The 13164-nt window shown below is 40.9% G+C and overlaps 1 protein-coding gene across 2 annotated transcripts in view; it reads right to left on the bottom strand.

The window, feature by feature from the left end:
• Positions 1-13164, bottom strand: part of LOC131684551 (small G protein signaling modulator 1-like) — a 42743-nt gene that overhangs the window by 18691 nt on the left and 10888 nt on the right. The window contains exons 2-4 of one of the 2 annotated variants that reach the window (XM_058967536.1): positions 5692-5912; positions 5041-5213; positions 4755-4974 (exon numbers count right to left, since the gene is read on the bottom strand). In XM_058967536.1, the coding sequence (XP_058823519.1) occupies positions 4755-4974; positions 5041-5213; positions 5692-5912 (614 nt within the window). The remainder of the gene's footprint in view (positions 1-4754; positions 4975-5040; positions 5214-5691; positions 5913-13164) is intronic. The other variant, XM_058967537.1, reaches the window with a different exon arrangement.

Below are 13164 nucleotides of genomic sequence, written 5' to 3'. Positions count from 1 at the left end.
TTTTGAACCCCCGGGGAACTTGCAAAGTTTCTAAGATAATGTTACACCTATTTCTCAGCAAATTCTTGACGTATTTTCACAAATTTGCTTTCAAATGATAAATACAATACTCCCATTGACTGCTATTGAATTTCGTTCCGATCTGACTTAAGGTTCCGGAGTTACAAGTCGGTTACTACAGATATATAGCAAATTTTCCATATAAACCTGTGCAATCGTAATAATGGTTAAAAATCCAGTAAAATGATAAAAAATATTCGAATATATTGCCCCCTATAAACATTTACGGAAGTCCCGCACACCGCGCATTTTTCATACTTAAAGTCTCATCGGTTATTCGGTGATGACTGAACCCATTTTCACCAAATAGGCCACCCTCACATTAAATATTATATTTTTTGTTCCAAGTGCGTCATCGTAGACATTTTGCTCATCAGGTTCGTGACAGTCGTGCCATTTTAAATATGTGCCAAGTATAATAAGAAAATAATGGAAATTTCCGCATATAGGGGAGAGTGGGTACGCTTGATCCTTTTGTTTTTTCTCATAACTTTTCAATTAAATAAAAAATTTAATTGCAAAATTCGCCATATTGTAGTAAAATTGAATTGTAAGAGCTATGAATAATGTGTAAATCCAAATACTATGTCCTGTTAGTAATATGAACAGTTTTGAAAATCATTACAAAACGAGGTTATTGTAAAAACGTGTGGTAACTTGATCCCCCGCCTACTAGGGCTAAAGAAACAAAGACCACTATGACCTACAGATACAAATGTTCAGCTAACCACCTATCTTGACAAATTAATTAATAAAACTACCTTTTTAGATGCACGAAAAACTTTAACCACAGTAGAAAGTCAAGACAAGTATTTGCGTTAAATCAGTGCTGTTTAACTGGCTGTTCTAACCTTCAATAACTTATACCATGATTTATTCACGGAAAAAAACATTTTAGAACAATTAATAGTGCCAGGTACTTTACGAAAATGATGTATTTCTCTTTCTATACGTTTTTGACGGTTTTAGCGTGAAAAAAAACACTTTTTTGCGATTTTTTTTAGAACTTTGCGTGAAGCAAATTTATCAAAATTTTTGTACATTATAGTATATTATTTCAGTAACATGCTGTAATTTTTCTATGCAAAAATATTGACAAACGACTCGGTGACGAAGCTTTTCGTACAACGTCTCTGGAAAAAAAACATGATTAGCGGTGTTATCTGCCATTCAAAAACCACTTAACCGATTTCTTTAAAGCTTTGTATACACATTCTATGTTAAAAATACCTAACCCCTACGTTGAGTTTTTGAGATAATTTTTCATTTTCATTGATCAGGCTTTCCGGAAAAAATATTTATTTGTGAATTGGTTGACTCGTTCCAGTTCTATAGCTATAAACCCTTACTAGGTCCGTATAGGGCCGTGCAGTTCCCCCTATATTTTTTTCTGAAATTTCATATTTTCAAAATATATTTTTACTTGAGGTTCCTTTCCAACCCATTTATCGTTAAAAATTTCCTGATTACCAGAATCCTCAGACAATTCTAATCCAATCTGATGTATACTTGTAATACATTTTGTGGAAAAATCTGGGGTTTAGAACGATCGAAAGAAAAATGCCTCTGAACATCTGGGCCAGAGCGACTAGATTTTAGTCTAGTCTACACATACACAGCCAATATATGTAGGTATCCTGGAAAATTGCAGACGTTTGCCTACAATTTTTCTTGTTAATATTGGAAAATTGCAGACGTTCGCCTACAATTTTTCTTGTCAATATTAATGTTTGTGGTATATATGGTATGTGACACAATCACTAAAGCGGCCAGGCCAACTGTGCAGCGTACAAAATGAAGATAATTCAAAATTGCACGACAATTAAATTATTCATGTAATGAAGAATTTAATATACAATTAAATTATGAACCTTGAATAAGGAAGAAACGTGGACAACCGTACCGACCATTTCAATTTGATGGAGGTTTGATAAATCGTTAAGAGTGACTTGGCTAAGAGGGTTAATGTCACTCCTTTGGTTCCTTGGATGTGACAGAGGTATTTGGCCCTGCCCTGGCTAATGAGCCTAGGATAGCGCCTTTACTCGTTCGAACACCTGGTTCAGAGCGACTTTAATTCAAAAAATATTTTATTCACAAAACTTGTTCATTCTTCCTCTTTAATTGTTTCTGAAACTAAATCTATGTGAAAAAATAGTTTAGGAGACTGTAAACAGAATAAACGTGAAAAAATACTTGCGTTTTACAAAGGGATCGAGCTAAAGCCCAGATTTTTTCACAAAATATTTAACTATAATACATCAAATTGAGGTAGAATAGTCTGAAGATTATTAAACTGACAGAATTTCGAAAAAAGATCATTGGAAAGGAACCCCGAGTAAAAATATATTTAAAAAAAAATAGGTTTTTGCAAAAATGTAATATTTGGCGAATTTTAAGACACCTGAGGAAGTTATTGCTACAAGCTTATAGTCCTAAGTTTCCTCTAAAATTGGTTCGTAGAAAGCTACTCACAATTAGATTCTTGCAAAGAACTATAACGTTTTTAAAATTGTGATTTTTTAAGGTAAAATATGAATGTTTTGCAATGTACCGATTACAAATCGATTTTTTTTTTCAACCACAGCACAAAATTATTCATTTACAAAACAATTAAGCAATAAAAAAATAAAATCCTACGTACGTCGCTGAAGATATCAATTTCGATTTACATTTCCGGCCAGCTCAAAAAAAGTGATTGCGATAAAAATGCGAGTTTCAGTGCACTCCTGATATACATAAGAGGCATTGTGGCAGAATTGAAAATTTGAACATTTATATATTGTTTTCGACTTCCATTTATGGGATATCATTTTTCACATTTTAGGTAAAAAACAATCGATTTTTTATAAATTCTGCTGTGGTACAACCCCATAAGAAAAACTAAACACAATTAGATTTCATCGAGTTTAACCAGTGATAAAGATTATAAAATTTCGAACTATTGCTTCGAACCAACTTTCGATACCCGTTTTAGTCCATTTCCCCTTAAAGAAGAAATCTAATATTTGATCGAAGTCCATTCCACATATTGTTTGTGCATACGCTGATATTTTCATCTAAATCGGAGTACATTAATACGATCTCTCGAACAACGAAGTGCCACCTTTAGGAAAACTGGCTCTTATCAACTTCTTCTAACAAAATCGGACTGACTTGCAGTCTTCAATAAAGTTGTAGACAATTAAATTATCTTTCTTTTTTTACTTGCAGATATAATCTGATGCATACAGTGCCACCTAGGGGTGAAGTAGGTTTGCTCCATGTACATTATCGATAAGTCTCATACAAATTCAGGGTACGTTGGATCAGTAGCTAGACTTGTCCGATTTGTTTCAAATTTGGAGCCGAGCACTCCGGATGGGATTATAAGAATCGATTCTGATTGACTTTCATTATATCCTGGGTAGTCTTTTGCATATGTTATAGTGATCTCTGTTGCAGGACTTAATACAGTCGATTTGCGAGGACCATTGCAAAATACCTAAGACAATATTCTGCTTAGTCTCTTGAGCTGGGTATCGAGTTTTCCATGAAAAAACTGAGTTAGTTGTTTTTTAGGAAGCGTGAACCCGCGCTACATTCTAATATCTCGAGGTCTGGTTCGACTCTGAAGGACTCTAAGGATGTCAAGTTAGATATCTGAAACACAATTGCCAACAGAGGATCTAGTTTCTCCGCACAATAACCGACACTTCCACCCAGTAAACCTGATCAAGCTGTACCAAACAACAATGTTGTCGATAATGGAGTACGGTCTGCTGCGATTCTTTTGTAATAGATTCAAATCTTGATAAATCCATTACCTTCGGTATCTACAATAAAAATATTACCGTTTCAATCAATCTAAATTCATCGGTTTTCGGTACCTTAGTTTAGGTCCCTTTGCCTCCGAGCAATGAAGAGCCAGACCAAATATATAAGGCTGATGGATTAGAAGATGATGTATACCAAAGATCAATATGCTCCAATGAGCTTCTCAGTTTTCCTCGCCAGAGGACGCTCGATAGCTGGCAAAGCTTATGGAGCAATGGCAAACTTAGACGATGGCTACATTCTACTGTCCCGAGGGTATTGACGAAGTTTTATGGGCTGGGATTTTATCCGTGTGATGTCTCGGTTCATGCCCAACTACTACACGTTGAATGCGGCATATTGCTGGTGGAAAATAGCATTCGAGCTTATGACAAGGGTTCTCACGCTATCGAGCGTTGTCTTGGTATGCGCCGGGTACTGTTACGCCAGCTCGCAGTTAATGAATTCTTTTCCGACCGAAGTAAACCATTCAATGTTTGAATTCGGAATATCATTGCAAGCCATTTCATTTAGATTCTGAAGGATAATTTTACTGCTGTACTGCTCTGTACTGTAGATTGATCTAAAAGAATCCGGAGAAGTTGTCATCGGCGCCCTTTTTGGTGGCGGAATCTGTGCACTTGAAGTTACAACAAGAATAGAGTCTAAATTTCCATAGAATTTGTAAACTACAAGCCCCAAGATTCGCCCTCCTGTTTCCTATTTTCACTTTCACATCTCACACGCGCTTATACAGTCACTGTGGATATGTTTTTTTTTGTATCAACTATATCGCAACTAAACCCTCCAATCTATTTATATCAAAACATCTGATGTTCTGAGCACCTTGAAACTCCATTGCCTGTCATGAAAGCTGAATAAATTACATGCAAACTAACCAGTTCGTCCGCCGGTGGATCCGTCCAGTAGTGGTCAGTAGTTTTAGCACGTGAATAATCCAACGCGCACGGCCCTACCAGTAATGAGCTAAGTATAGATCCGTAGTCTGGGTCCGCAACTAACGAATCTCGTTCGTAGTACCGCGTTGCGTTCGTTACCAGATGATCGATTATACGGGACAGTTTTTTCTCATACAACGCCAACCGAATCCACAGGAATCTACGGTGGAAAATTACAATCGCTTAGTCTTTCATTTATTTGACGATAAACTACATTGGTACTTACTTTACAACAGGTAGTGTCGGTGGTGGGATTGTGGTGGACACCGAATGGCTACTGTTCTTTTTCAAAATCGGTGGTTTGTTAGTACTGTCGCTACTAGATGATGACCGTTTGTTAGGATCATTGTTCTCGATCTCCTGCACCTTCTTACTAATGAGAGCCGCTTCAGGACAATGCTGCATTAAAAACGAACAAAGTGCACGACCCATGTTAGTTATTTACGGCGACTTCGTCAGCAACCATATTGTCATTGAATACATATGTACAAACTCTACAGTTACCTCTCCCGTTTTATAAAAAAAGCGTGTACAAAGTTTCCCACAATGACGCTATAACACACTAATCTGATACGTACGTAACAATCGAACTGGGCCGTTTACCCAGAAATGCTCTACAACAAAACTGATAAATCATACTGTCTCCGAAACAGAAGCCAATACAAGAAAACGGAAAACTCTACATCTCTTGCCGTACGGAATATTTTTTTACAAAAAAAACAGTACCTGTAGCATTTTATTCGGATGAGATATACTGTGATGGGATAGTATTGCTATATACGGAACCATTCCAAAAATTTCTAATAGCTCTCAGGATTACAAAGGGAAAATTTTTCGATGGAGTCACGCTATGCACTCTCTGTACGCAGGTACTCACCTTGGCCACTTTGTGCAGCAATGCCGTAGTCGAGGAAGTTTTGAAAAGGCCAAGAGCCCGTCTCCGCAGTCCTTGGCTGAGGCAGGCTTCCACCGCAGCGCAAAGCGAAGTCACCGAGCCGGACTCCTCGTGAATGTATTTCTTGGTGACCGCTTCCTCCATGACCTGTTTGACCTCTTTCTTGACGGTGGCTATCAGCTTTTCTTTAAAATCAATATGATCTGAGAGTGGTTTGTTTGTCAATGGTTTCGATTGGGTGCCAAAGAACGGGTGCAATTTACGTACAACGTGGTTTGGTACAATTTGAAAGGCAAATAGGCATTTAACCGTATATGGCAAACCGGTGAAACGCGTGACGACGGGTGACGTAACGAGTGATACACGCATGGTCAATGGAACAAACGGCGTAAAATATATGTATATGGGAGAAGAAACAAGAACAAACATTTACTAACACATCGATTGGCGGTAACCGAAGCGGTAAGCTGTATCGCTAGCATTTGCAGAACAAAACACAATGTTTCAATAATAAACTAAAAAGTAATTGAACGAATCAATGTAAGGAAAACTGTTAAACGGGATGGCCGAAATTTCCTATTTCGAGTCAAAATGTAGTATTCATCAGTGCATGATCTATGATTATGGAGTTTCAATATATGGAATAAATATTTTTCCAGACACCGTAGAATTGTGAGAGGCATCCCTAGTAATCATTGAGGTATTATGGTAGTTTTATAGCCACTCATAAAACCTAGATTGCACTTGTACCATGCTATGAAACTTAAATTGTTACTTGGGATATTTCTAACTAACTATGTGCTGTCACTTTGCTTCAATTCTTCAAATTTTGAGCCCGAGAGCAAATCAAGAATGGGTGTGGCATATGTGAAAAAATGATTTCATCGACTAGAGGTAAGAGACCATTCATAAATTACGTAACGCAAAAATTGTTCACAATTCGGTGACTCTCAGACTGATAAGTCGATTATCCCAGTCCGTGCAGTGCACGGCGTCTTTGAGATTTCGGAATTTTTGTTTGCTTTTTAGTACGCGAAACCGTTAATCACCCAGCATAGCAGTGAGGCAGCATTGTTTCTTTTCTTATAAGCCACCTGGATTTACATTTACAAGTTACCGCTATAATATTACATTTTTCATTCTTATCTCTGATACCATCCCGCACTAGGCAATAGGCCAGCGCAAAAATGACTTCCCCTGACAATGATTAGACTCAAGGCGAGATGGATATCGAAATAAAATCGAACCGGTAATCTTCTTCCGGACGAAAGACAAAAAAATTTAATCTGTTGCAGATTTTTCGATTTCTGACGGAACGATATTCTGCCGGTACAGAAATATTGAAAATTCGCCGATAAGCTTCGGATGGTGGTAAATAGCCTGAAGCAGGTAAATGATATTACAGGTAATGGGTCTTTTACGAAGGAGTACAGAATATATGTACCAGCAAATGATATCGCGACATATTCTGCGTACAAACAGCGCAAGGTGAAACTTATGCATTCCCTTCAGGGACATTCTAAACGATCTTTTGTAGAAATGCTAGTACTAATTATACTGCGCCTAGAAGTAATGGAAAAAGGAGGAACATCTCCTCTCCTAAGCTTCGTTGTAAAACCCAGAAGGTGTCACTTCAAGGTCCTCCAAAAATAATAGTTCTAGGAAGTACTGATGCAAACCGAAACAAGTAGCTCCAAGCCTCAGAAACCTGAGCTCAGGAAAGAAGTACCTAGCACTTCCTGAAACATCAAAAACCCCAAGTGTTCACATGTCTCTGCCGAAGAAAGAAACCTGCGCTGGATTAAAAAAGACTCTCAAATATTATGGGCCGTTTTTCACAGATTCAAAAAATTTCAGTCTTTCTAACAGCATATTCACAAGGATTCTCCCCATAGTAAAAACATTCTTGGTTCAGTTCACTGCAAAATGGCCCCTCCTTCTGGCGATTTTATCCCTCGATGGCTAATTCATCGAACGAGGTCACTGATCGGATTACTGTTCTACAGTGGAATTGCAGAATCATCATCCCGTAAATCGATTCTTTCAACACCTTAATAAATAAATTGAAATGCAATGCATTTGCATTGAGCGAAACATGGCTTACTTCAGAAATACACCTCAAACTTTACGCTTTTAAAATTATTCGTTTGGATCGAGAAAACTCTTACAGAGAAGTCCTTTTTGGGGATCAAAAAGTGCTATTCTTTCAATCGAATCGAACACCCCACGGCACCAAGCATAGAAGTTGTCGCTTGCCAAACTAGAATTAAAGAGGAAGATCTTTGCACACGGCCGAATATCGTTCCGTCACGGATTCTGGCCCCCAGTTCGGCGCTTTGCTCGACATCGCTGCGGTGAGATTGCATGTGATCTGCCATCTGCCAGTTGTTATTACTATTGCTAACGATTCAGGGCCGCCGAATACAATCAACGTTTCGAATGACCCCACACGAAATGTTGATTGGAAGAGCTATACGTCCGCGATATGCAGCAAAATTGAGTCCACACAAGAGCTTGGACCTCAGGAACAGTAAGGGTTCCCGGTAGATATAATTCTCGACACCGAGTATCAGACGCGAGCTCTCGCGGACGGCCTTCGAACCCATGGTGGGACAAAGAGAGCTCAAAACTGTAGAAGTCCGCCGCATATGAGACCTTTCGGGACGACGAGTTACCCGACACATCGATGAGCCTTTGAGGCGCAGCCCGGCATATACGAAACCGAAACAGTACTAACGACAGTGTGGAATATTCAAACCGTTAATGATCCACCGCGCCGTGTCCCCCATAGCGTCGATAGCGCAAACGAAACACCTTTTCGATGGCGACGTTCTCACTTGCTCTCTTCTCATATAACAAGAGGGTTTTCAAACCGAATGAAATTCAACTTGTTAAATAATGTTAAAGGCTCCACCTAAGGACGCCTGTAGGATTTATTTAATAAGTTTCTTGAGGATAATCCAAAAACCACGGAAACCAGCCTCCGACCACAACTCATATCAACCGATTGCAATGCTGTCTTGTATCCGACAGTTTTTTTTTCTTATTCCGCTTCAACAATTCCGCAAATTCAAAGGTACGAACGATCGTCTTGCGCTGCTCTCAACAAAAATTCAAATAACCTATGCTAACAAAGAGTAGATGGCATCGATTTTCTTGGATATTAAGGAGGCATTTGATTCAGTTTCTATCAACATTCTTTCAGCACGGTCTTTCACCGATCTCAAACAACTTTTTCCTACATTCACAGAAGTTTTTAATTACCGTGCAGTCTATAGCGACTAATAATAGTGCTAATCCGCGTTCAAGGTTATCTTGCGCACTCTCCGCCTTGTCGAGGTTTCAGTATTTTTTCCCTTCTTTTGTGTTTCTGTTTCCAAGTATCGTTAGCCGGTTAGTGACTAGTGAAGCAGTGTTCTTCTAGTAAGCCGTCTGGATACCGTTACATACACAAGTTCAGTATTAGTTTACGTTTCCCCTTCTTTGTTGTCTTACTAACGTGCACTGGGCAATAGGCCCATAGGGCAATAGTTCATCTCAAGGTGAGATGGACGTCGAAACAAAATCGGCTCCCCGGCTTAAAGTATATCCTAGCTCAGCCACCGGGCCCTTTGTGATCTTCTTCCGGGCCAAAGACAAAAAATGTTTGAATCTGTTGCAGATTTCTCGAGCTCTGACGGATCGGTATTCGGCTGTGAAAGAAATATCAAAAATTCGCCCTGATAAGCTTCGGGTGGTTGTTAACAGTTTAAATCAGGCAAATGATATTGCTGGCTACGGGCCCTTTACGAAGGAGTACAGCGTGTACATCCCAGCTAACAGGGTTGAAGTCAGTGGGGTCGTTTTCGATTTGAGTCTGAGTTGCGAGGACCTGCTAAAATATGGGACTGGCTGTTTCAAAGACACCATGCTTAAGCCAGTGAAGATACTGGACTGCAAACGTTTGCATTCAGCATCAGTCGCAGCTGACGGGAAGAAAATGTACGTCAACTCAGACTCTTATCGGGTGACCTTCGCCGGTTCTGCTCTATCCAACTATTTCCTCTTTGACAAGGTTCGTCTACCTGTTCGCCTCAATGTGCCGCGGGTCATGAACTGTACTAATTGCAAACAATTGGGACACACAGCATCCCATTGTAGCAATAAGGTCCCATTGTGGGAAATGCGGTGGGAATCATGCGGATGATTCCTATGGACGGAATGTCGAAAAGTGTGGGGGAAACCCACATGATCTCCCTTTATGTTCCGCGTACAAACAGCGCGAGGAGAATCTTAAGCGTTCCCTTCAGGGACGCTCTAAGTGATCTTTTGCAGAAATGCTTAAGACGCCACCTCTCTTTACGAACATCTATACCCAGTGGCGTAGTAAGAAAATTTTTCGGGGGGGGGGGGGGATATGAATTTTTTTTGTATATATATGAAAAAATGTTCAAAAACTTTGTGAGCAGAAAAAATGTTCAAAAACCAACTCAGGGAACGGGTTTGGGTAGTCAAGATAGGAAAGCTGGTTGTTGGTATAGAATTAATGCTCTTCCCCTACGAGGACAATCTGGGCGGCAAACTTCAGACTGTCTAATTTACTGAGCCCTTCAGTTCCCTTGTGCCATTCAGTACCACTTCCTCGTTGAGCTTCCGACTGGTTCGCGAACTACTCGGTCTAGTCCCCGACGATATATCTAGCCTACTCCGACGAAAAGTTCCCCGGCGAGAGAAGTTCCAGCCAACCAGCCAGGTGCTGTCAGTTCGGCGATTCCGGTAAAGTAGGGGTTTGCTGGAGCTCCGGCGCGACTGGTGGTGTATCGTCGCGGTCTACGCGGTCTCGTTCCCGGCGGTGAATCTGACTGTAAGCTGACGAAGAGGTCCCAGACGAAAGAAGTTCTCCCGATACCGATTCTTATTTGGTTTCAGTACTACAACTTCTTGAGCCCTTTGGCTCCGTAACCGGTGCCATTTAGCACCGCAACTCCTTTAAACCATTTAGTTCTCTTCTTGGGCCATTTAGTACTACTTCCTTGATGGTCCATTCAGTCCTCGACTTGTTCGCGAACAACTCGGTCTGGTCCCCGACGATGGACCTGACCTACTCCGACAGAGAATTCCCCGGCGAGAGAAGTTCTCCCGAGATCGAGCTAATCAGCTAGGTGCCGAGGTCAGTTCGGCGATTCTGGTGAAGCAGGGTATCCGGTGCACTGGTGCGCCGATGACCCGCGACTAGTGGTGTTTCGTCGCTGTCTATTCAGTCTAGGCGGTCTCAATATCGATTTCGCTATTTTTCTATCGGAACAATCGGTGGGGTGCCGTGGTCGTTCTGGCTATTCATTCCGAGTGGAGCGTGACGTCCGGTTCGCTGGCGTTTCGACGACTCATACTCGCTGCTCTGTTGCAGTCTACTCGACTAGTCCTCGGCGGTGGATCTAGCTTATACCTGCGGAGAGTTCCCTGGCGGTGATTGCTCTCCCGAAACCGTTGTTCGATGTCCATTCCGCTGTAAGACGGTCATGATCTACATCAACGGTTCTCAACCTTTTTCGTACCACGGATCCCTTAGATATCACACTGGGTTGCTGCGGACCCCCACAGATAAACATCAATTTTGTATGCTATCAATATGTTATTTTCAATTTGTTAGGAAACAAGATTTGAAATTTCAATATGCACTCGGAAAATATATTTTTCTTGCGGACTCCCAGCAATGACTTCGCGGCCCCCTAGGGGCCCGCTGACCCCAGGGTGAGAATCACTGATCTACATCATATCTCTGTTTACTGCGTTACACGTCTTTATTCGGGTTGATGTCCGTTCCTCCCGTTTTAAGTAGCTCCCTGCACGCAACTTCAAACCTCGGACATTCAAAGACTCTCCTCGGACATTCAAAGACTTTAAAACTCGGACATTCAAAGACACTTCGGTGTCTCCTCGATGTTCACACACTCCAGGCACAGTGTTGACGTTGCGTACCCACACCGATGAAGATACTCCTTAAGCAGCCGTGGCTCGGTAGGAGCTGTTTCAGGTGGAAGGTCATCTCTCCGTGCTTTCTATTGACCCACGCCGACAGGTTTGGATGAGCCGGTAGGTCCACTTTTCTATCTCCGTATTATCCCTTTCCTGCTGCTACGTCACCATCGCATCGATACTCATCATCTTCCTCACGTTTCTGACGTTTCATTGATTGTAGCTCTTGATATCCTCCGTCAGGGTAATGCAGATGGGGATCATCTCAGCGTCAAGGCATACTGCCTCCGGTACGCAATCGCAACTCATACGACCAGTAGTCGAAGCGTCCAGTACAGCTTTTCGCGGTTTCGCTTGGTTTTCAGCGCCGCACCCCAAGCAGGAGCCCCATATCGCAGTATCGATGACGAAACACTAGATTAAGACCCGACATTTCGCATGTGTAATCAACGTGGTTGTTAAAGCTCAATCAGTCGTCGATTATCACTCCCAATTGTTTCAGTGCACGCTTCGATGCATTCACATGCCCTTCGATGGTGATCTGTATTTGCTGAACCGCTTTGCAGTTGCTGTCCAACAACAAATCCGTCTTGTAGTGAGCCATTTGCAGCTTGACCTGTTCATCCAACTCTCGATCGCATAGATTGTGTCCGTCGCCGACACCTCCATTTCTTCAAGTGTCTCACCGTTAGTGACCCATCGTCCACGAAACCAACGATTTTCACGTTCCTGGGTAGCCGCAGTGTTAAGACCCCACACTGATAGAATATATTCGTAAATCGCTAGGAATTAATTTCGTACAAACAACTTTCATAAAATATGCGAATTTTTCCTACATATGATGAATCGTTCGTAGTTCTATCGAAACACTTTTATTTTTTATTGCGAGTTTTTCGTGAAAACCGCGAAATGACTTTCGTTGGCTTATTACGAAACAGCTTCATTCAGCAAACGAGTAGTTCGCTGTTATATACGAATATCTTTATAATATTTACGAGCACCATTCGTCAAATCGTCCACATCAAAAGAGCAATATGGAGCAATTGTTGCTATACATCAGATAATTGTTATTGTCTGACTATTTAGTAGTCGTATCCGTGTCCACCGGTTGCAGGCAGATTTCCTAGCGCTTCCAGTTGATTCAGAATCTGGAGCAGTACAGAATCAGTTGAGCCGTCGCGAACTGCTCGTTGATTTTTTATGAATAATTTTGAGTTTTTCTCTGCCGGAGCAATATCGGTGCTGTCAAACATCGATCCTAAAAGATCGAATGCGACCAACGAAATCGTTTGTAATATACATAAACGTTTATTAAAATAAACGAAACATTTCGTTTCTTTCACGAAAAATAATGTCGATAACTTTCGTGCAACGTAAACTAAAAAAGTAAACTTTACGAAAACTTTCGTTCATCAAGCGGCCATTTCTTCGTACTACAATAAAATCGATTTGGCCACATCGATTTTTTTAAATAAAAAAACGATATTGTCAAACTTCGAT

This window comes from Topomyia yanbarensis, chromosome 2 (assembly GCF_030247195.1).
Source record: "Topomyia yanbarensis strain Yona2022 chromosome 2, ASM3024719v1, whole genome shotgun sequence".
NCBI lineage: Eukaryota > Metazoa > Arthropoda > Insecta > Diptera > Culicidae > Topomyia > Topomyia yanbarensis.
Note: the sequence above shows the minus strand (reverse complement) of the source record. Positions and strands in the feature narration are given on the sequence as shown.